This window comes from Lissotriton vulgaris, chromosome 4_1 (genome assembly GCF_964263255.1).
Source record: "Lissotriton vulgaris chromosome 4_1, aLisVul1.2, whole genome shotgun sequence".
Lineage (NCBI taxonomy): Eukaryota > Metazoa > Chordata > Amphibia > Caudata > Salamandridae > Lissotriton > Lissotriton vulgaris.
In genome coordinates this window covers 2,133,481,129-2,133,506,462 of record NC_141691.1, presented here as the reverse complement: position 1 = coordinate 2,133,506,462, position 25,334 = coordinate 2,133,481,129, and the positions used below count along the sequence as shown (strand labels likewise).

At 42.7% G+C, this 25,334-nt stretch overlaps 1 protein-coding gene across 1 annotated transcript in view; it reads left to right on the top strand.

The window, feature by feature from the left end:
• The first annotated feature begins 7,114 nt into the window (after positions 1-7,114).
• Positions 7,115-25,334, top strand: part of LOC147725217 (extracellular calcium-sensing receptor-like) — a 54,174-nt gene continuing 35,954 nt past the window's right edge. Inside the window, exon 1 of the mRNA XM_086918206.1 lies at positions 7,115-7,164. Coding sequence (XP_086774332.1) covers positions 7,115-7,164 — 50 coding nt within the window. The remainder of the gene's footprint in view (positions 7,165-25,334) is intronic.

Below are 25,334 nucleotides of genomic sequence, written 5' to 3'. Positions count from 1 at the left end.
CAATGAAATTTTAACCCATTTTAATATCATCTCTACTACAATTAAGGAAGCGTTGTGGGTTGCAAGGAAAAACTCCCTAAAGTCTAACAGGAAATGGTTCGACAAGAAATGTACTAAAGCCTTAACAAAGCTAAAACAGGCGATTCACAAAAGACCACGGGACGTAACCCTAATTAGAAATTTGAGAAGGGACTATAACATAGCACTGAAGGATAGAAAAGCTCTGATAAAAAGGGAGGCCTGGGACGACCTATGTGCAGCGTCACAATCACAGGATATGGCTGCTTTTTGGAGGGTTATTAACACCCCCCTCCTATATGAAAAAAAGGCTCGCATGGAAATTGCCGTTCCAGAAGAGGAGTGGGTGGCTCACTTTTCCTCCCTTTATAGGGCTGTGGAACCAGTCCTTGATACTGGCCAAGACTCTATCATGTTAAATCCAGATACATCTAAAGTCTTGGTTGTAACCCTTCCAGAAGTTCTTGCTAGTTTGAAGGCAACCAAAGGGGGAAAGGCGGCTGGACCAGATGGTATACCAGCAGATCTCTATAAGGCTAACATCGAATTATGGGGACCATTGCTAGTCCAGCTTTTTAATGTTGCTTTGGCAAAAGGCCCAATTCCCACTTGGTTTACATCTGTTATAGTCCCAATCTTCAAGAAAGGCGATAGGCAGAATTGCACGTGCTACAGGCCAATTTCTTTATTGGACTCTTCTATAAAAATTCTGGGGAGAGTGGTTTTAGTCAAACTCCAAAGCTGGGCAGAAGATAATGGGGTGCTAAGTGATTTTCAATTCGGGTTTCAAAGGGGCTTAGGGACTATAGAGCAAGGATTGAATTTGTTTATCCTGCAACAGAAGTATATAAGGGTTAAAAAACAACGTCTATACCTCACTTTTGTTGATTTGTCGTCAGCTTTTGACTGTGTGTCACACAGTAAATTGTGGGCGATTATGGCAGAACTGAGGGTAGACAAGGCCATCATATGCTTCTTGAGAGATCTATATTCCGGGGCCACTGCAAGTGTCCGATATGGGAAAAATGGTGAATGCAGTAGACAATTTGGGATTGGTCGGGGTGTACGCCAAGGGTGCGTCTTAGCCCCTTTCCTATTTTTGTTATACATTAATGGTTTGGAGAATTGCCTCGTCCAAGAGGGTAGGGACATGCCTATGGTGGGTGGGAGGCCCGTCCCTGCCCTGATGTATGCTGACGATGCCGTTCTGATGGCACGCACCCCAATGGCACTACAAACTTTAGTTACATCTTTTAATAACTTCATGCTTGGCCTAGACTTGAAAATTAATTGCTCCAAAACTTTGTCTATGTATTGTGGGTCAAGAACAAGCAAGCATTTGAAGCCTATTTTTATAAATTCCAATCCCTTAGAAAAAACATCCACCTTCCCATATCTAGGAATTTTGTTTCATGAAAGTGGCTCATGGACTACGGCAATTCAGGCTAGATCCCTGTTATTCTCCAAAACTATTATGGCCCTACAATGTTTTATAAAAAAATTAGGAAGAAAACCCATAAAGGAGATTTTAACCATTTATAAGGCAACTTGCCTAGCAGTAGCTACCTATGGATCAGGTTTGTGGGGCTACTCAAATATTAATTCAATTCAGACTATGGAAAATAAGTTTTTACGTCATATTTTTTCCGTGCCTGAAAGTACTGCAACTATGATATGCCATATTGAATTGGGAATGCTTTATGTCACTGACACGATTAAGATCCAGCCAATTCTCCTTTGGCACAGGGTTTGGACAAACGATGACTGTGTGGTTAACCGGGCCATCTTAAAGGATATTTTAGTATTGGACAACATCAATGATTGTAAGTGGATATGCTATGTCAGAAATTTCCTCGAAGACTTAAGCTGTCCTCAATATTACGAGGATCCGTTATCAATGGCATACATATCAAGAAGAGACCTGAAAAATTTGTGTATTGCTCATCTCAGGGAGAAAAGACACCTAGAGGAGGCAAGAAAAAAGACTGTTTCTGCCCATCAGGATATTTTATGTGGAGAGAAATTACAGCCATATTTATCATTGTACATGTCCAATCACGAAAGATTCCTTTTAACCCGGTTTAGACTTAACATCGTTTTCAGGCTCTTTACTTTCCCAGTGATGAATTGTTGGTCAAAAGATTTATGTTTTTGTCCATGTGACGATGTGTCCCCACAATCTGATATTCATATTTTATTTTTTTGTAAATTTTATACCTTTTTTAGAAAGAAACTTATCATCCCTATCCTTAAAGACTTAAAAGTATACCGATGCCGCTCAGCATTTTTAGAGTGCCAGAAAATGGAAACAGTTTTTATGGTAGCCTCACTCGCTGAATTTTTTAAATCAGTTTTTAAGTGTCGCAAATCTATTCAAATGTATTAATTTTGATGTTGTTGTATATATGTACTTAATTTTGGTACTTTTTTCTTTACTGTGTGATTATTTATAATGATTACTTGACCCCTTCTGTAAATTGTACTTTTTCATGCTACTTTTATGGTTATTTGCTTCTTTTTAACCGAATAAAGTATTTTGAATCTTTTTGAATCAGTGCTACCCGACCAAGAATTGATAATGGCAACAGGTTCCACCGTGCAAACATTAAGCGCACCTTCTGAAGAAGAGGAACAAAATTAAGTGTATATAAATGTAGAACTGATGCCGAAAAAAAAAATATATATATCTTTTGGGTCTTTGATTAATGCAGCCACCTATGTCAGGCTGTTATTTGGGGTCTATCCCCCCACAAACCAGGATTTCCGTCTTTTTTTTGTTAATCCGATAACCCCCTAAGGCCTTGAATACTTCAAAGATCTGCAAGGCCTGCGTTTGTGATTGCATATCAGGTTTAATTAGTAACATAATATCGTCGGCATATAATTTAATTTTGGCCATAGAGGGAATAGGGGGGGCGACACTCACACAATTCCAAATTGCGGCTGCTAATGGTTCGATGAAAAAAGCTAAAAGAATAGGTGACAAGGGACAACCTTGCCTCGTGCCCCGCTTGACTAAGACTGACCCTACCATGGCTGCATTCATTACCACATTGGCTTTAGCACCTGTATATAGATTCTAAATTAAATTCATAATTTGTTGTGGGATCCCAAAATCCTGCAAAATAATGAAAAGTGTTGCCCAAACCACCAATTCAAAAGCTTTTTCCGCATCAAATAGTAAAATTAAAGCCAGAACTCCCCGTGTCTCAAAAATAATGCAAGGCCTCAGTCAAATAATGTGTGTTCGTAATTAATTGTCGACCTGCAATAAAGCCATTTTGATCAGGGTGAATCAAATTTACGGCAATAGTGTTAAAACGTATTGATAATAATTTTGTGGTGATTTTGTAGTCAGACTTTAATAATGTAATGGGTCTATATGAATTTGGATCCTTGGGTTCTTTCCCTTTCTTTAAAAAGAAAAGACTCTGGAATTTGACCGCCATCCAATATAGAATCTAATAATAACAAGAGAAAATCAGAAAAGGAACTAAAGAATACCTTGAAAAACTCAGTGGGAAGCCCATCCGGGCCACAAGCCTTGCCATTTGGGAGGTCCATTATCACCGACTCCAATTCTTCCTTAGAGAATGGGCTAGCCATTCTCACTTGGTCTGCTTGTGTAAGAGTGGGCAATGGGTATCTACCTAGAAAATCGAATAACTTATGATGATCAATAATATGATGCTTACTATAGATCGTTTGCTAGTGAGAGAACATTATTGAACCAATTTCTGCCGGCTCTGCTGTCTCTCTATGTGTTATTGGGCATTTTAAAGAACGTATCAAATTTGCCGCGGCTTCCTCTTTAGCCTGCCTGGTTAAAAATTTACCTGTGAAGTTACTTTCTTCATAGATTCTTTGTGTTTGTCTATGAAAGATCTCTTCGCTCTGGGCGAAGAAATTGGCACTGATTTCCCGCTTAGCTTTATTGAATTGTTTTTGAACGCTACTAGAGGGGTTACATTGTCGTTGCGCATTTAAAACCTGAATTTTTTTGTTGTAGTGAATTTCTTATTTCTCTAACAGAAGACCAGTCTGCTGCATCTTTTCCAATAACTATACCCCGGATAAAGGCTTTTAGGGAATCCCAGATAATATGGAGAGGAGCCGTGCCAGTGTTGCGAGCAATAAAGTCTGTAATCTTTGATTTTAATAGGGCAACCCAGGTTTCATCATGCAAATGTGTCTTATTAAATACCCATTGTTTAGGGGCTCTAATATTTTCCCACAGATCAAGCTCAATAGCTAACATCGCATGGTCAGAAAAGCCATTATGTAAAATTTTCTGATAAGAAAAATTAAGTTGCCTGGAAACAAGAAAAAATTCAATGCGGGAGGAAGACTTAAACCTGCCAGACCAACAGGTGAAATCTTTTATTTGTGGATTTGTGTTCGCCAGGGGTCACATAGATCAAGTATTGTCATATTATTGGAAATAGATTTAAGTGATTTAGGTTTACGCTGTTTTTCTGAAAAAGTAATCGAATCTAATTTAACATTCATAAGAATATTAAAATCACCTCCGATAACAATATCTCCTCCCACCATTAGCAAAGACTGAAACAAGTCATCATAGATCCGGGAATTGTCATCCACTGGGGCATAAAAGCTAACAAAGGTAATCGGCCTTTGTCTATTTTTAACCTTACATGTGGCCCAGCACCAACGACCTGAGCCACAGTCTTCTGTCTGTAGAATGTCAACACCCAAATTTTTATTTAAAAAAAGCGCAACTCCCTGTTGGGATGCTGTAAACGAAGAGAAACCCCGATATGAGGCCCAGATTTTAAACATGGAGAAATCGTCTATTTTGGCAGCTGGGATGCGAGTCTCCTGTAGCAATATTACAGCAGGATTTTCAGTTTTTATCCATGTCTCTATAGCTCGCATTTTTTTCTTATTGTTTAATCCATTGGCATTAAAGAAGATTATTTTAAGACCCCGACTAATAGACATTCATAATTATAAAAAGATTTTTTTTTTTGAAAGATGATGCACATTTTCCATTCTACCGCCCTTTCTTATGTTAGATATATCTGGCCAATAAGGCCCATAGCACAAAAAGACCAAGCAACGAAAATCCCCAAAAACTTCAATTGTTTTTCCCTTTTCAACCCCTCCACCCGTGTTCCCCAACCCCACCTTCCCTTCACCCCGTGGCCCATCTCCTACTCCTATTTTACTACCCCACGCCGGCCACTGAGCCTTAACCCCTAACATTGAGGTGTCTTGTTATTATACCCCTTAACCCCTCAAACACCCTTCCCCCAGCCCCATCCCCCACAAGAATAAAAAAAGTTCCTATTCAAAGAGGAAACCAAGCTTTTTTTTTTGAATTTTCGAAACCTTTTGGAAAAAAAAGAAATTAAGTAAGGTAAAGTCAAGTCAAGTCCTTCTAGCCACAAAAGATCTTATTGAGCAGCTCCTGTGCTTCATCGACATCTGTCAGCATGTAGAATTTGCCCTTGACTAGAACTTTTAATTTTGACTGCTGAGCAATCATAGCTTTGGCACCCTTGGCTCTGAACAGCTGAAGAATTTTTACGAATTCCTTCCTTCTCCGGGCCGCAGCAGCGGACATGTCCGAAAGGATTCGACATTGTAGTGGCATTGGCGGGGAATTGTCTCTTTTACACGGACATCCCCAAAGTTCATCAAAATAGTGTGAGGGAGCGTAGAATTGGGAAAGTGCTGGGCCGGAACCCGATGAGCTCGGTGATTGTTAAGTCTCCCTTGAATTCAGGAATTACTTCATGCTGAAGAAAAGAGGTAACCCAGTGAACCATATTTGACCCTTCTATTCCTTCCGGAACCCCTACTATTTTTAGATTGGATCTTCGGTTATAATTTTCCAAATCATCCAGTTTGGTTTCTAGAGCCTTAGAGGTTTGGATCATGATTTTAGCATCCCTCTTAACCTCCGTCATTTTATCCTCCAGACCAGAGATTCTACTCTCAGCCTCCTGAAGATGAGCGGGAAAAGTGGACACCAGATCCTCGATTTTGTCCAATCGTTGATGTATCACAGTCAGTTCAGATTTTTGAAACTGTTTCAGTTCCCTCACCTCGTCTAAAATCAAATTCAGCATATCTTTAACTGACATCTGAAGCTCCCCCACAGTCTCAGTATCCATCCCTAAAATTGGGCTAAATGGATTCGCAACACCCGCAGATTTGAGGTCAAGTTGTGGTACTGTGGATTTTATCAAAACATTCCCTCCTTTACCTACAGGTGGTGAGCTTTTTTCAACAGAAGGTAAGAAGTTAAATGGTATTGTATCAGCTGACTTTGATGTTAAGCCCACGATTCCAGGAGGAGCCATAACTGCGGATGTCACTGGTATTTCTAAGATATGGCTTGAACCCGTAAAAACTATGGGTTGAACCCGGCTACTGGGTACCACCATGCTAGGCTTTTTCTCGAATAGAGGAAATTGTTTGGGGATTTTAAGTACCGCAGGTGTCTGAGCTTTTCTATCTTCTTTCAGGCCGTTTTGGATAGATAACCCGATCTGAGCCGCCTCAGAAGCAGTATGATTATCCATTCCCTCTGCGGGCTCCTCCGATGCCATGTCACCTGAGCTGGTTAGAACAGGTAAAGGTATAGATATGAGGGGATCATCCAGCTCATCTGAGCTCTCAGAGGAATGAGCAGAGACCTCGTCCTTATCCGCCCCTTTATCTGTGTGTTTAGCTACTTCAGCTGCCTCTCTAGCTTGTTGGCGATGGGCTCTTGCTTTAGTATGTGCATTCAGTAGTTTGACCATAATGTATTAAGTTCTCTAGCAATATTCTTTGGCAATGTCTTGGGACAACACATGAAGACTCACCCAGAAGCGCCAAACGTTTTGGGAGTGAAGGGCAAAAGATCAGAAAAGAAAAAGGCCTCAGATCTGCTGTCAGCAGTCTCGAATCAACGAATCAACGAATCAACGAATCCTGAATGCTGTGACAGATGCTTAGGTGCTGCCCCAACTTTCACAGAGCCCCCAAGAGTACACACGGCATCCCGTTGATGCTAAGCGCGTAGGGTCCCGTTGCCCCCCACACGGCGGCCGCGCCAGTTGACAAGAGGCTTGCAGTGGCAGGGATGAGACCGGCTCCGGACACAAGAAATAAGGAAAAGCAGCAAGCTTTCAGGTAAAGTTCAGGTAGGCTTATTTACACAAAGGAAAAAACCATGACCGGACTTAACTGCATCAGGCTTCCAGTCACCAATAGTCTCTCATCTACGAATCCTCCGTAGATAAATCAACGATGCGCTCAGCAGGGCGAAGCAGGGCTTGTGGTACAATTTTCACCCTTCCCCTTGAATGCCCGCAATTCCACAGAGTCCTCCGAGGAACAGAGCTTTTGACAGGCTCCTGCTGCTTAGAATGCTGGGACAGGTAGTACCCCCCACACAGCGTCCGCGCCAGATGGCAGAAGGCTTGCGGCGGCGGGGGGAGACCAGCTCCGGATACCAGGAGCGAAAGAGCAGAGTCCTCCTGAAGCAGACTATAAATTGCAGGTAGTCTGTCTCTCCAAGCAGTTATAATATAAAATGTGGTAATGCTTATCCTGTGCAGTCACGCCAGCCGGTTTATCCATTTGTTAGCATGCTAGCATCCAAAGACAGAGTCCGCTCAGCAAACACCAGCACAAAAACAGGAGCAGTACGAACGCCAGCCAGCTGCCGCCATCATCCTCGTGGGGGGGAGGAGCGAGGGAACAGGATGCTCAGGTGCTACGTGGAGGCGTGGAACTCAACCGTAGCGGCCCCCACACCTTAAAACCTGACAGACTCCACCTCCAAATGTAAACCAACAGCTAAAATGATACGGTATACTACAAATGTACATATCCACATACTAAAACAAACTAACATAATCACTAATCCATCTTCCAAAATACACATATTACTATACAGAGTCTTTTCCAAACAACATTTAAGTACAATAAAAACAAATTACAATATACATCTCTACATTTATTAATATATTTCAAACACCACATTTTTGAATAATTTTAAAATGTGTAAAATATACCTAATACATAATACATCCTCACAAATTTAAAACTAGCCTTCCAAAATTGAATTGTAGAATTTAACATATTACAAACTCTTAAAAGATTTTCTTTTGCACACATACTTATAAGGCACTAGTCTCAGCAAGGTAAACCCATTAATGGCAAACTTTCCCCTTCTATCTCCACACAAATACATGTAACAAATCACACTGCTTCCTAGATTATTTCAAATTGTAAAACACATTTCTAATGGTTACACATATTACCCCTTACCAACTGACTTCTAAAAGTGCTCAAACTGCTTCTAGATTTTTTTAAAGGCACAACTCCATTGTGCACCTCTGCGATTTAGCCGTAAATTCATACAGGAGTTCAAAAATATATTACAAATAAAAATACCACTCTCTTTCAAGAACACACCACTTCTAAATATACTATGGACTTGGGAAATCCTACTTTAACAACATTTCAGTTATATATAAATTACAATTTCACATTTTAAGTCCACAGTGAAGTTTCAATCCTACCCCTTTCTGCTTAATTCCAGTTTCCATGGTAACAGTTCATGGAACATTCAACTAAACTGACAGGTCACAAGTTCACCATATTTAAAGTTCATCACACAATGTTGCAAATGCAAACAGCAGGTGTGGTTGACTTTGCAAACTATGACGTTATCCTTTCTACTGTACCTTTCAAAATTGTTTACTAACCAATACGAAACATGCTTTATAAAGAGAATAACATGCACCCTAGTTTTGAATACACAATGGGGCATATTATCAAGGACCGGTGTTAAAATTATCGCCGTTTTATTGGCAGGAAACTGCAGATAAAACGGCGATAATGGGCTTGAAAATACGCCCTTGTGAATTCCCATAGAAGCCCATGTTCACACAGGAACATGGGCTTCTATGGGAATTAACAAGGGCGTATTATCAAGCCCATTATCGCCGTTTTATCGGCAGTTTCCGGCCGATAAAACGGAAATAATTTTAACACCGGTCCTCGATAATATGCCCCACTGTTCTTGAACAGCCAATCAATTCTGTGCCATGAAACCATCTAGTGTACGTGCGCTTTATAAATCATTTTTAACATTAACATTAACAGTTCTCTACTTTTTAAAAAACAGCATCTTGTCCACCATTTTACATACCTCTCATTGTACCAACTTACTACCTCAGCTACAGACACCTTTTCATTGCTTCCAGACATCCTTTCAAGGCGCTTACAGTATGGATTGTTCAGCACAGCTATGTTTTCTGTTGCAAAAGGTATGCTTAACGCAGAAGTATTGACAAAGACCTAGCTGTGCAAAATGTGGATATTAAATGGATTGCACAGAGTTGATTAAAGTGGTAAAAATGGATGCCTTTGGTTAAAACCTTTTTGCATCACCAACCCCCTGACCTCATTAATGTGCACTGTGGTGGCAATGACCTAGGCACATTGACTGGGGTAGGTCTGGAAATGCTTACGAAGGAAACCTTTGCAGAATTGATGTTGCTTTTTCCCTAAACTGTCTTTGTATACTCTAACATATGCCAAAGACAGAAAGAGATCTGGTCCAATCAATCCTGTGCACAGATTGAAAAAGCTACAAAGAATGTCAATAAAGCTGTTTCTGCTTACCTGAGAGACCATATGATGGGCTCCATATATAACAACAATCTACGTTTTGATATGGATGGCATCTATAGGAGTGATGGAGTACACATCACAGATCTTTCTCAACAACCTAATGCTCTGCATCTGCACTTGCATGTACAACACACTCACAATGAAAACAAGGGCTCTTTTTAGAGCCACCCTATAACTTAACACAATTTTTTTTTTTACTCATGCTAATTTTTTTTTGAGGTGGGGATTCGCACCAAGCGCAAATTCACAAAACAAAAGCACAAACTCAATGCACTACAACACAACACACTTTTCAAATGTAACTCTTATTTTTAAATTGTATATATTTTTAATACCTCTATCAATTGTAATCTTGTCCTTAACTTCAATCACAGTACCTATTTAAAATAACTTCAGAAATATTACCTTCTACATTATATACTACTTAATTATTTATTTAAGGTGGGGCAATTACACGGGGGGCTGCGCTGAGAGCCGTGTCGGAGTTGTGACTCCAAACTCGAAACAAAAAAAGGAACCCCCTCCAATTATTTCATTTTCTTACCATTGACCCTATCCCCTGGGGCCTGTCCTCACCATTGGGGACTTTTGGGGGAGCCCCAATGTCCCCACGGTCCTGCGGCCTCTTGTGGGAGCCGGCATTGCTTTTGAGCAAGGAGAGCTGCTGACATGCAGCTCCCCTTGCTCAAAAGCAATCCTGCTTTGCTTCGTTGAAGAGAGAGCAGGTTCTCCTGTGTCAGTCAGTGGGTACGTAGCAAGTCCTTTTGGTTTGTCTATGATTTCAAAAATGGTAGTCTATATTTTAGAGTGGGTGTTTCAAAGCTTATATTAGGGTGTGAGGAGGTGCATAAAATTATCGGATGGATGATGTCATCAGTGATGTCATTTGAGATGTCATCAGTGATGTCACCAGTGATGCCACTGACCATGTTATGAGCGATGTAATATGTGAAGTCATTATCAATGCATTGCGGGGGCGCAAGTTATAGCTAACTCTACTAACTATAACAGTCACATTTCTCTGGTTTGTAGGAGTGAAATGTCCAATAACTATAATGTCCCTGAAACCTATGGTTTTTTTCAGTGAATTTCTAAGGTTTCTTAAATGCTAATTTCTACACATAACGTCCCTGAAACCTATGTTTTTTCAGTGGATGAATATATGAAATCGTTTTTTTGTACAACTATAGTTTTTTACATCAATATTTTTTCCTGATATTTTTGTACTTACCTGTTTAGGTATAGGGAGTCAATAGTTTTTCATTCTATATTTTTTCATCAATATTTTTGCATTCTATATTTTTTCATCAATATTTTTGCATTCTATATTTTCTACATCGATATTCTCTCTGTGAACCCTCCATGAGGGGTGCCCAGTTCGTGTCCAAGACGGGCTCCTACACTCTTACTAACCAGGTAACAGCGTTAGATCATCCACAAAGGGGTTTCCTGGCAGAACTTACATTTACACCTGAGATGCTTAGGTTTATATTTGCCCTGTAGAAGTACAGTAAATTGCTATAATATTGTGTATAATATTGCATATGCCTTCATATATGAGTCATCTCAGCAAGATGATGAACGTCTTTGTATTATTCACCCTCTTAAAATGTATTATAACTTTTGCCTGCTTCTGATAACCAGTCAACTAACAAGAATAGACAGTATGATGCTGGTGTAATGATGGTGAAATATACACAACCTTTCAACTAACAATAGTAGAAAGTACAATGCTGGTGCAATGATGGTGAAACATACACAACCTTTCAGCTCACAATAGTCGACAGTACAATGCTGGTGCAATGATGGTGAAACATACACAACCTTTCAGCTCAGAATAGTCGATATTACAATGCTGGTGCAATGATGGTGAAACATACACAACCTTTCAGCTCAGAATAGTCGATAGTACAATGCTGGTGCAATGATGGTGAAACACACACAACCTTTCTGCCTTCCATCTAACAACAGTAGACAGTACAATGCTGGTGCAATGGTGGTGAAACATACACAACCTTTCAGCTCACAATAGTGGACAGTACAATGCTTCTCAATGATGGTGAAACATACACAACCTTCCAGCCTTCCATCTAACAATAGTAGACAGTACAATGCTGGTGCAATGATGGTGAAGCATACACAACCTTTCATCTCAGAATAGTTGACAGTACAATGCCAGTGCAATGATGGTGAAGAATACACAACCTTTCAGCGCAAAATAGTCGCTAGTACAATGCTTGTGCAATGATGGTGAAACATACGCAACCTTTCAGCTCAGAATAGTTGATAGTCCAATACGGGTAAAATGATGGTGAAGCATACACAACCTTTCAGCTCAGAATAGTCGTTAGTAAAATGCTGGTGCAATGATGGTGAAACACACACAACCTTTCTGCCTTCCATCTAACAACAGTAGACAGTACAATGCTGGTGCAATGATGGTGAAACACACACACAACCTTTCAGCTCACAATAGTTGACAGTACAATGCTGGTGCAATGATGGTGAAACATACACAACCTTTCAGCCTTCCATCTAACAATAGTAGACAGTACAATGCTGATGCAATGATGGTGAAGCATACACAACCTTTCAGCTCAGAATAGTTGACAGTATAATGCTGGTGCAATGATGGTGAAACATACACAAACTTTCAGCCATCCAGCTAACAAAAGTAGAATAGTCACATCCAATGTATATGTCTATATGTACAGTGCCGTGCTAGCACAGTGATGATGAAACACTCTTAAATCAATTGCAATGCAGCTAATTAAAGGCACACTTATAAGTAACTAACAAGTCTGGAAAGAGCACCTCCTCCTGGAACATAACTTTCCACAGAGCTGGGAGGCCCACTTCAAACTCTCCAACACCCCCCGTGTGAATGGCACAACTGAGTGGAGCGGCAGGTTTGGGCTGATGGCCGCTCAGCGCAACCCTGTTGGTGAACTTTACTTTTGCAAACGCATCCCCACTTTTTATATAATAAAATTTGGCTCACACCACATTCAGTTCCTTCCCACAGGATCTGCGCTGTTATCACTGTTTACAACTTGCTCTTACCAATACTGATTGATCTTCCAAACTAGGCTACTCCCAGTCTCATTCAAGGTCACTACACATGCATTTACCTAGTGATTAAACACAACACCTGGGTAGCACATTTAATTTTGTCTTGTAGAAAATAGTAAAACATGGGCACTCCTGGGCATTGACTATCTGGGAGAAATTTGGAAAATACTAAAAATGATAGACTTCAAGGAAATGCTATTATAATATCAAATGTCAGACTCGCAAACATTCCGGTACATACAACTGAAACATGTTCTAAAGACACACCTGAGCCGGGAGAACAGTTTCCAGAAGAAGCCATGCTTAAATATAAAATATTGGTAGACCCAATACCAGATAAGGCAACCTCCCTTATCTATAAAAAATTATGAATATCACCCCAGTCCCTTTACTAGTCCTCAGGAAGAAGTGGGAATCAGACGTGGGATCCTAGAAAAGGATGACTGGTTGGAAGTTACCCAGAGCCCCAGAGAAGTAGCAATAAGGATATGTTTTAGACTGATTCAAATCAGAATTATACATAGATCCTACATAATCAGAGCAAGACTCAATAAAATAGGCAAATGCGACTCAAACAAATGCACGAGGGGCTTTGGGGAGGAGGGCACCTTCTTCCATAAAATATAGGGCTGCCCCAGGCTGCATAGATTCTGGAGCACAAATATAGCAGCAATGTCAATTCAAATTCAAAAATATCTTTATTTGATTGTTTCGGTGCAATCATAAAAGTACAGATAAAATATCATGTTTATATAAAAATACACAAGTTCATTATATTCATAAAAATGAATACAAAGGGCGAAAACAATTTCATTTATAAGGTGCAAGTTAAATGTCCCTACGTTTCCTAATAATCATTGCATTTTTTAAAGACAAAGTTGTTGTTGCTACAGATACATGATTGTCTAGGGCTTGAATACTGATCATCGCCACACGACAATGACGAAGTCCTAGTTCTCTTAATAAAGGTAATAAAACATTTTTCCTCATTTTATCATATAATTTTAAAAAAAGAAATGCATGAATGGTACTCTGGGGGGAGATATTATCGCAAGGGCAGAAAGGTAGATCGTGCGTCCAGTTATTAACTGTAGGAAAACTAACCAGTCTGTGGAAGATATTAAATCTGAAACGTGTAAGCAGAAAACGCTCATAATTATTTGTTACATAGATTAAATAGGGCTGAATCTTAAAAGTTGCTAAAACCAATTGATGCTGCTGGATAGAGGGTTTTAGGACCTCCACAGCAGTCCTATTGGAGTCCAAAAGGGCTAAACTCTCTATCTTCAGATCTTTTCGTGAAATTGCTGAAATATCAGTGGGATTCAATAAGTATTCTTCTCTCCCAATATCTTTAAGGAAATTAAAAACATACTTCACCCATGGGATTTTTGTAGCACCCTCCAATTTCAAAATATCAGTCAGGACATCTCTGTTCAAATGTGTCGCTTCTTGGGTCCAGACTCTATGCCATAGTAAAACTGGCTCTATTTTGATAAGATCAGAAATATAAGATAGGCCAAGTTCTGAATGACAATTGAAATTAGATGAGCTTTTGGGAAGTGCCAATATATATTTTAAAAAGGAATTTTCAGGAACCTGTATGGGCGCGGGGTTAGCAAAACCCCAGACCCCACTGCCATAGGTAGCGCCAGCTACACATTTAGCTTTATAAATTTTAGTCAATTCCACAGGGGGTCTAGTTCCTAGCTTACTGGAAAAGATTTTGAGAGTGGCAGTAGATCTAAAAAGCTCAAGCTTTTTGACAGAAATAGCTTGAGACCACATCTCATTTTGGGCAAAATGTATCCCAAGATAGGAAAAGTGTTTAGCAAATTCCAATTTTTGCCCCGCTATGAAGATTGGTCTCTTGGATTTATTTTGCCTGCCACAATACATAGTGAAAGTCTTTGATGTATTGACTTTCAGGCCCAACTCTTTCATAAAGCGGCAGAAACTGTCGACCACGCGCTGTAGGCCTACCTGAGTACGTGACATGAGTACAGCGTCGTCAGCGTACAAAAGTGCGGGTATTGGGCGGCCGCCTACAAAGGGAGGATCCAAACTATCTTTGCACAAGACACCTTCCAGTCCGTTTATGTACAAGTTAAAAAGGAAGGGGGCCAGGACACAACCCTGCCTGACCCCGCTACTGATTGGTATTGTGTCTGTGCGCTCTCCGTTTAGGTCAAAACGTACGCGGGCCGACGCGTTACTATAAAAACGTTTAAGATAATAAATAATGTTGGATTCAACCCCAAGATGTTCCAGTATAGACCACAGTTTAGAATGTACCACACAATCAAAAGCGGCCGAGAGATCCACAAAGGCCAAACACAAGTTGCCCTGTTTTGCCCTCGTGTATTTACCGACCAACATGAGCAAATTCAAACCCTGCTCTACTGTCCCCAGACCAGAGCGAAAGCCATACTGGAGATCAGACAGGGCAGAGTTTTCCTCAGCCCATTCCAAAAGTCGGTCTAGGATAATTCTGCCCGCAATTTTAGTGAAGGAGTCCAATAGGGAAATAGGCCTATAACAGGCAGGATCCTGTCTATTTCCCTTTTTGTAAATCTGGACGATTACAGATTCCTCCCACGTGGGCAGGAATTCAGCAACGCAACTGGCGTTAAGCACCTGAACCAGAAGGGGCGCCCACAGAGCTGGAATACTCCTAAATAGGTCTATGGGAACCCCGTCTGGACCCAGGAGCCTTTGCGCCCTTACTTCTATTCAGGGCCTTTTCAACCTCCTCTAGGGTATAATACAAATTACTATTAAGGGGATAGTCGTCAAGGGAGGTCAAAGACCTCACTTGACCTTCTTCATATTCTTCTCCTTCATAGACTCTTGCGAAGTGTCTGACCCAATCTGAGTTGCATATAGCAATATCTATTTTCGGACCAGTCTCTTCACTAAGAAAGGGAGTTCTCACAATTTTCCAAAAACTCACACTGTTATTTGTTGTGGAGGCTGTATGAAGAGCTTCCCAAGCTTCGGACCTCAGAGTATTTTTCCTATCTTTAATTGTCTCTTTGTAATCCTTCCTAAGTCTGCGAATTTCCTCGGCTGATCTAGGATTATTATGCAGGGCCTTTTTTAGAGTTGCATAAGCCTTGGTACATCTAGAATCCAACCATCCTCCCTCCTTCTTCCTATTCTTAAATTGCCTAGGAAGGGGGTATTTAATTTCATTCGATATTACCAGGAAGGATGCAAGGCAAGTTTCAGGTGATAAATCTGCCTCTAAACACTTATTAATTTCTAGTGAACATTTTTCAACCACTGTTTTAATTATCTCTGCCTCATTTATCATGGCCCATTTTAAAGTATATCCATTAGTTTTGCCAATTGCCAAGTCAGCATCTAGGCTATTACATTCTCTAATGTTGATTAATATTGGGGCAGTAGGTAGAAAAGGACAGGCATAATGGAAAGTGGTCACTCAATACTATATCAAGAACATTAAAGGAGTGGATTCTGTTCCTGCAGTTATTAGAAATAGTGATAAAGTCTATAGTTGTAGAACAACCTCTACTATTAAATGTTGGAACTACTATCGGAGCGGAAATGCACATTTCATTAACGAACCCTAAGTCAAAATTGGCTAACAAAGAATTAAATTGATCCCCTGGAAAATTATGCTTAAAATTAAAAATGTCCCTGGCCTTCATCCCGTGCTAGGCCACACCTGTTATCCTTAGTTAATTCGCACAAATTACAGTTAAAATCTCCTAACATGATTACCATCAATTTCTGTTTAAAAATGTTTCCTTGCTTAAGTAAAACCTTGGTCAATTTCCTCAAAGACACTCATAACATAGTCAACAGGAATATTATTATATAAATTAACAACAATTTAGTTTGTTAGATAAATAAATACTCAGACCACCCTTATGTCTCCCATGGGGGACGGCTACAGCTGGGGTACAAAATTTTCGATAGCCGTTCAAGTGCACTGGTTCCAGGGTCCATGTTTCTTGAAAACAAAGCAGGTCTTGCAATTCAACGAAGTCCCTCCAGATAGCATGATCCATGATGAAATTTTGAGAACCGGTGGATCTTTTGAAGGGGTAGACAAGGCTGCTGGGGACAGAGGGATAGAGCTAGCATGTAAAGGGGGGGCTAGCTGGTTGTCTCCCCAACCCATGTGATCTTCTGTCGCCAGACCTCCCCCCCGGGCTCCCCATCTTTACACATAGTTGACACTGATAATGGTGTATTCTCCCCAAGTACAGCTATGTTTTCCCTCGTGCAGAGTTCACAGTAAGAATCGTTATCTGTGCCTTGGACAGTGGGGTTAATAGTAGTTAACCTCAGTCAGTCAATGTTTTCCAGACCGCTAAGAGTGTCAAAATAATTGAATGTAGGAATTCCATAGCTTCTAGCCCATGGCTCTTCCGAGTTCCTAATCGGGTAACGGACAGAAGCAATGCGTCTATTTGGTCGAGGAGGAGGGTAAAAGTAGCCAAGGGGAAGAATATTGGCAATATGTGGGTCATAAATCCCTGTGCTGCTCTCTCCATCACAGTGTTAACCAATTGAGGGGATCGAAATGATAGGACCACACAATCACCCCTAAGTGTTTTCAGTTGAAGTGCCTATCCATCTTGCTCGTCTAACCATTTTAAACTCTGAGAAAAGATGGCTTTTAAGTCCTACCCTTGATGACAAGAAGTAAAGGGATTTATTTCTCAAAGTTTCCCAATTTTCATCTGTATTAGGTGAAAATGGAGGTACATTTGCCAAGACCACAGTATACGGTGTTGCTTCTGGTGGGAGATTTAAATTAAAGAGGTTTGGCGTTACTCCTTCCTCAAATTGATCTTCTGATGTTCTATGTTTGTGAGGTGGTATGAGCGAAAATGCATTCGGGGCTACAAAAGGTGAGTCAACGGGCCCCTTATTGTGGCTAATATTATCTCCTCTTGAAGTACTGTGATCAAGTCGATCAGTAGATTTTGGATTGATATGTTTAGTTTTATCTAGCACTTTGGATGGGGCTGATGTTTTGACTGGAGATACCACTTTAGGTGGAGCTGGCACTTTTGCAGCAGCTGGGGTGCCAGTTTTAGAACAAGTAGCACTAGGGTGAGGTAGGGGCTTAGTCTTGCTTGGAGACAGCTGTTTATCAAACTTACCCTCAATGTTGGTTAGCCTCAATTCTATATCTTTGACCTTTAGCGTAATCGGTTCCAGAAAAGTCAATAAAAGAGTTTCCATTCTTTGCCAGAATGAGTCATCTGTTACGTCCCTATTAACGACTAAGTGGGGGACAGTCATTGGTTGACCATTATCCTCACTTACACTACTCCCATTAGGATTTCCCGGGACTTTGCTCATTTTAGATTTAGTGTTCTTTTTATGAGTTTTATTAGTTTTACTATATTGCCTTGCTCTAGCAGAGTGTTTTTGCTTGGATCAATCAATCAATCAATCAATCAATCAATCATAACATTTGTATAGCGCACTACTCACCCGGCAGGGTCTCAAGGTGCTTGGGGGAAAGGGTCCGCTATTGCTCGAACAGCCAGGTCTTGAGTTGTCTCCTGAAGGCGAGATGGTCCTGGGTCAGCCGAAGGTGGATGGGGAGGGAGTTCCATGTCTTGGCCGCCAGGTAGGAGAAGGATCTACCTCCGGCGGTGGCTCTTTGGATGCGTGGTACGGTGGCGAGGGCGAGGCTTGTAGAGCGTAGCTGGCGGGTGGGCGTGTAGAAGGTCAGGCGGTCGTTGAGGTACTTGGGGCCCAGGTCGTGGAGAGACTTGTGTGCATGGGTGAGGAGCCTGAACGTGATCCTCTTGCTGACGGGAAGCCAGTGCAGGTCCCTCAGGTGGCCGGAGATGTGGCTGCGTCGGGGGATGTACAGGATGAGTAGGGCGGAGGCGTTCTGGATGCGTTGGAGTCTTTTCTGTAGCTTGGCTGTGGTTCCGGCGTATAGGGTGTTTCCGTAGTCCAGTCGGCATTGACGAGTGCCTGGGTGACCGTCTTCCTGGTTTCGGTCGGGATCCATTGGAAGATCTTGCAGAGCATGCTTAGGGTGTTGAAGCATGATGAGGAGACAGCGTTGACTTGTCTGGTCATCGAGAGGGAGGAGTCCAGGATGAAGACCAGGTTGCGTGCATGGTCTGTTGGCTTGGGAGTGGTGCCCAGGGCGGGGGGCCACCAGGAGTCGTCCCAGGTGGAAGGCGATGGTCCCAGGATGAGGACTTCCATCTTGTCTGAGTTCAGTTTCAGGCGGCTGTTCTTCATCCACTCAGCGACATATTTCATCCCTTCGTGTAGGCTAGTTCTGGTGGTGGCGGGGTCTCTGGTGAGAGAGCGGATCAGTTGGGTGTTGTCAGCGTAGGAGATGATGTTGAGGCTGTGTTGGCGTGCGATAGCTGCAAGAGGTCTCAGGTAGACATTGAAGAGGGCGGGGCTGAGTGATGCTCCTTGCGGTACGCCGCAGATGACTTCGGTGGCTTCGGATCGAAACGGGTGGAGGTGGACTCTCTGTGTTCTTCCGGCGAGGAAAGAGATGATCCACTCCAGTGCCTTCTCTTGGATACCGATGTTGCTGAGGGGTTGAACTAGGGTGCGGTGGCAGACAGTGTCGAACGCTGCAGAGAGGTCTAGGAGGATGAGGGCCGCTGTTTCCCCGTTGTCGAGCAGGGTTCTGATGTCGTCGGTGGCTGCGATGAGAGCGGTCTCGGTGTTGTGGCTGGCTCGGAAACCGGATTGCGAGGGGGTGAGGGATCAGTTTGTCTCGAGGAAGGCGGCAAGCTGTCTTCTTGATGACTTTGGCAGGATAAGGGAGGAGCGAGATGGGGCGGAAGATCTTGAGGTTGGTGGGGTCCGCTGTAGGTTTCTTCAGTAGGGCGCTGAGCTCAGCATGCTTCCAGCTCTCCGGGAAGGTGGCGGTGTTGAAGGAGGTGTTGATGATGTTCCAGAGTTGGGGTGCGATGGTGGAGTCGGCCTTGTTGAAGATGTGGTGGGGGCAGGGGTCGGATGGAGATCCGGAGTGGGTGGTGTTTATCGTGCGGGCTGTGTCTTCGGTGGATCTGGCCTTCTGTCCTCTAGTTCTTACACAGGGACTGTCACTAATATATAGGATAGAAGTTTGGCTCCCTAGAGTATCGTGTCCCTCGTTTTCTAAATTCTCCTCATTTAGTGGAGTAGAATCATTGTTCTGATTACTGGGACGTAAAGAGAGCGTTACAAATAATCGTGTAGTTGAGGGCAATAGGACATTTACATCCGTTGAATCCCTAAGAGACCTATCATTTATTGGTGTTATGCTATTTCTTCTGGGTAAAGCAACAAATGAGGGGGCTAGCAAGGATTCCTGGGAGTTGGTGGTTAACATAGACAAGTTTGGGTTAGGTAAAAGGGGAGGGAGGCCAGGTGGCAAAGAGAGACGTCTTTCTGTGCTTTCAATAGCAGAGGCGACCACCGCAATTGTCTGCTGCAGCATTCGGTCTATTGCTGTAAGTGTGGGTAAGGGGGGGTTGACAGTAGCTTTAGACTTTCCAATGGCATGGGTAGGAGTATTTTTCCCCATGTTTTTTAGTAGTTGATCTAGATTTATGTAAAAGGATAATACAATAATCAAAATATGACTAAAACCTTACACTAAGAAGAAACGTTTTACTACAGTGATTGCATCAAGAAAAGTATATAAATAAAGATAATACGCCATTAACAGGAAAGGTTAAAAACAACAATAGTTACTTCTATATGAGCCGCGGAGTGAAGCAAATGGGATTGTAGGTCGAAGGGGGTGGCCCAGCCTAGCCTTGGCCAGCCCTCGACGGCCACAGATGGCCCGCCCTTTGCCCGGGCTTAGCCCAGGGCGCTCCCGCGACTCTGGGGTGAGAAGTCTTTTTATGCGTCTCCCAGGGCTCTAGTGACGGCGTCAGAGTGCGCCGCCGCAGGTGGTGTAGGGATAGCGAGTCCTCCGCTCGGCGGCCGCTAAGATGAAAGTAGCTGCGGCGGGAGGACTCGCAGTGCAGGGTGCTGACAGGTCCCGTGAACAACAACTGGGCAAAAGCAGGTCCTGAAGTCTGGTCCCAGCAACAAATGCAGAAATCAAAGCCCGCCGCAATGTCAAAGGTGGTAGGACTGGCAGTTCCAATGGATGCCCCATGGCACCTACTATGTGTTCTGGGAAAAATATGCTGACCAAAACATGCTAAATGTGGCTGATGCTAGCAGATGTAGTGTTGTAACTATGGGTCTATATTAAGCTGCAGAATAAGCAGGGGTTGAGAATATCGGGGTGAATGCAATAAAAGATGGGCTGTCAGCAGATCTACAATTGGGATGCACAAATGTGGAAGGGATGAAAAATCCTCCTCCATGGGAAATATCACATGGAAGAATAAATTGATCGGTGTTTGTGTTATTGTAGGAATGATAAATGCAAAATTAATGTAAACAAGTGTCACAAGATTCTCTGCACAGATGTATGACGTTACAACGCATACTTTTACCACGCATGCCTTTACAACGCGGTATTTACAACAAAAACCTTAACAACGCATGGTGCTTTGGGGTGCTGGATAGTGATAAGTTTAATTTACTATTCCAACTCCTGTCCCCGTGGACACTAGGGAAGGTGTTGGATAGTAAATTAAACGTATTCCCTATCCTAGAGCGCCCCCCAGCGCAATGCGTTGTAATGGTTTTCATTGTAAATACCGCGTTGTAAAGGCACTGCGTTGTAAAAGTTGCGTCGTAAAGGATGTTTCCCTCTCTGCACACTAAACCCTTTATACTACAGTGACTCATGCTCACCACACCGGTTTTCCCAACATTCTGTTTTTAGCACACTATGCGCCATTGGCATAGACGAGTTTTGAGAAATGGGGATTGGACCAGGACCACTAGAACGGAAGGACAATACCATCTCGACCTACATGGTTGGACCATGCCTGTGTCTAATCATAGAGGGCAACATAGAGACAGGTAACACTGGTGACACCCAAACATCGCTGGCATCTTTGGTGCTGCAGCCTTCTTTCACCTTTCCCTCTTAGTTGCTAGGGCTTCATGGTGTAACTCCCTCAAGTCTTTTAAGGTTTTCCGCAAGTGGTGGAGTGTGTTAGGTTGCGCTGCTCACACAGATTTTAAGCACTTGGGGCCTCATTTATGAGGCTATGCATCACTTTTACGCCGCTGGTGTGTCACTTTTTGTGACGCACCAGTGGCGTAAAAAATTCGCCTTGTTGTGCCATGTTTACAAAGTGATTCAGAAAAGGGAGTGGTGATGAACAGAGTGTCTGAATTAAGCAGACCACTCTTACCCAGTCCAAAGATCAGGGCTTGATCCATCACCGTTTTTTAGCTCACTTCACCATCCCAGCTCAGAACCTGGCTACATGCAAATTAGTCTGTCCCTGGCCCAGTGCATCATGGGAACAGGGCAGACCAAACTACCAAGCCAATTCTTACACTGGGAAGGAAACAAGCTTCCGGGGACCGGTTTCTGGCATTTCAGCCGTCTTCGGCCCGGCTTGCTTGAATCCTGATGGTGCAGTGAGCAAGGGACTCATGTCTGAGTATACCCTTCCACGCTAATGGTGGACAAAATGATTCAGAAAAGGGGGTGGTGATGAACAGAGTGTCTGAATTAAGCAGACCACTCTTACCCAGTCCAAAGATCAGGGCTTGATCCATCACCGTTTTTTAGCTCACTCTGTTCATCACCGCCCCCTTTTCTGAATCATGTTTACAAAGTGACGCATCTAGGTAGATGCGTCACTTTGTAAACCCATGCGCCACATTATACCTGCGGCAGGTATAATGTATGCAAGGGGGGGCGTATTGACGCAAGAAAGGATCGTAGAAGTGACGCAGCGAAATCTATGTGATTTCATTGCCCCACTTCGAGGACACAAATGCGTCAATTTCTTACGCCTGCCTCACAGCAGGCGTAAGACTGACGCATGCCATTTCACATGGGGCTTGCCCCATGTCAAAGGATACATTGCTGGAGTTGGGTCACTTTTGAAACACACTCCAGCAATGCGTCACTTTTGCTCCATACAGATACGTCAGAAATACTGATGTATCTGTAACTCCCTGCACAATGATGCGTCATACTGTAAATATGACGCATTATTGGTGTCGCAAGGAGGGCGCAGTGAAAAGTGACGCATCGCTGTTTTCATGCTGTGATGCGTCACTTTTCATAAATGAGGCCCTTGGAGTTTATCCTGCACTCTAAAATCAGCACAAACAGCACTCTGCGTCACGCCGGAGGGCACTGCTTCTTTCAGCCGCTCGAGTAGACATTCCACCTGAGAGGCAGCTTCCTTGTTGTGAGCAGCAGATTTATCAACGCGAGCAGTCGCAACCTGCCACAACTGCCCGCATCACTTCACAGAGATTTGCGGCTTCCTCACAGAGCGCAAAGTGGATAAAACTCTGCAAACTCTGTCGGCGCATGGAATTCTTCACCCACCCCTTGTTTTGTATAGTGTTTGGTAAGTTCTCTTGTTCCCTTTCGCTTCTGTCAAACCACATTCCATTGTGTTCTACTTTTATCTCCTGTGACAGTTGAGCCGACTCTGCTTGAGGTTTTGACGTGGCTTCAAGTTGTGCACGTTCGTTCCAATATACGTATCTTCAAGCTGTACCAGTTTCATACTTTTATCAAACAGATAATACATTATATTTCTCACTACTTTTGCATGCCAGAGTTCAGAACCTGCAATTCTGATCTTTTTTTTTTATTAGGAGGGCCTCTTGACTTGAGTGTTTCATTCTTACCCACTTTTCCAGGCACACAGCAACACAGGACTAATGTCTAATTTTATTCCCTCATTCTCCATATACTTATTTTATGCATCTGAAATTCAGAATTGTAAATGAAAACGTTAGATGTCTTGTCTCTGTAATTCCTTCTCCATGGACCTCACGGTGGTGGGCGTCCTACTTCAGGGCCATGAAGCACTACATACATGCTACATAAGGAGCAGCAATGTACTCCCCAACTGATAAAGCGCCTTATGAACCTTGAGCTGATTAAAATCAAAACCCCAGACCCCACTGCCATAGGTAGCGCCAGCTACACATTTAGCTTTATACATTTTAGTCAATTCCACAGGGGGTCTAGTTCCTAGCTTACTGGAAAAGATTTTGAGAGCGGCAGTAGATCTTAAAAGCTCAAGCTTTTTGACAGAAATAGCTTGAGACCACATCTCATTTTGGGCAAATGTATCCCAAGATAGGAAAAGTGTTTAGCAAATTCCAATTTTTGCCCCGCTATGAAGATTGGTCTCTTGGATTTATTTTGCCTGCCACAATACATAGTGAAAGTCTTTGATGTATTGACTTTCAGGCCCAGCTCGTTCATAAAGCGGCAGAAACTGTCGACCACGCGCGGTAGGCCTACCTGAGTACGTGACATGAGTACAGCGTCGTCAGCGTACAAAAGTGCGGGTATTGGACGGCCGCCTACAAAGGGAGGATCCAAAGTATCTTTGCACAAGACACCTTCCAGTCCGTTTATGTACAAGTTAAAAAGGAAGGGGGCCAGGACACAACCCTGCCTGATCCCGCTCCTGATTGGTATTGTGTCTGTGCGCTCTCCGTTTAGGCCAAAACGTACGCGGGCCGACGCGTTGCTATAAAAACGTTTAAGATAATAAATAATATTGGATTCAACCCCAAGATGTTCCAGTATAGACCACAGTTTAGAATGTACCACACAATCAAAAGCGGCCGAGAGATCCACAATGGCCAAAAACAAGTTGTCCTGTTTTGCCCTCGTGTATTTCCCGACCTACATGAGCAAATTCAAACCCTGCTCTACTGTCCCCAGACCGGAGCGAAAGCCATACTGGAGATCAGACAGGACGGAGTTTTCCTCAGCCCATTCCAAAAGTCGGTCTAGGATAATTCTGCCCGCAATTTTAGCGAAGGAGTCCAATAGGGAAATAGGCCTATAACAGGCAGGATCCTGTCTATTTCCCTTTTTGTAAATCTGGACGATTACAGATTCCTCCCACGTGGGCAGGAATTCAGCAACGCAACTGGCATTAAGCACCTGAACCAGAAGGGGTACCCACAGAGCTGGAATACTCTTAAATAGGTCATTGGGAACCCCGTCTGGCCCAGGAGCATTTGCGCCCTTACTACTACTCAGGGCCTTTTCCACCTCCTCTAGGGTAAAATACAAATTACTATTAAGGGGATAGTCATCAAGGGAGGTCAAAGACCCCACTTGACCTTCTTCATATTCTTCTCCTTCATAGACTCTTGCGAAGTGTCTGACCCAATCTGAGTTGCATTTAGCAATATCTATTTTGGGACCAGTCTCTTCACTAAGAAAGGGAGTTCTCACAATTTTCCAAAAACTCACACTGTTATTTGTTGTGGAGGCTGTTTGAAAAGCTTCCCAAGCTTCGGACCTCAGAGTATTTTTCCTATCTTTAATTGCCTCTTTGTAATCCTTCCTAAGTCTGCAAATTTCCTCGGCTGATCTAGGATTATTATGCAGGGCCTTTTTTAGAGTTGCATAAGCCTTTGTACATCTAGAATCCAACCATCCTCCCTCCTTCTTCCTATTTTTAAATTGCCTAGGAAGGGAGTATTTAATT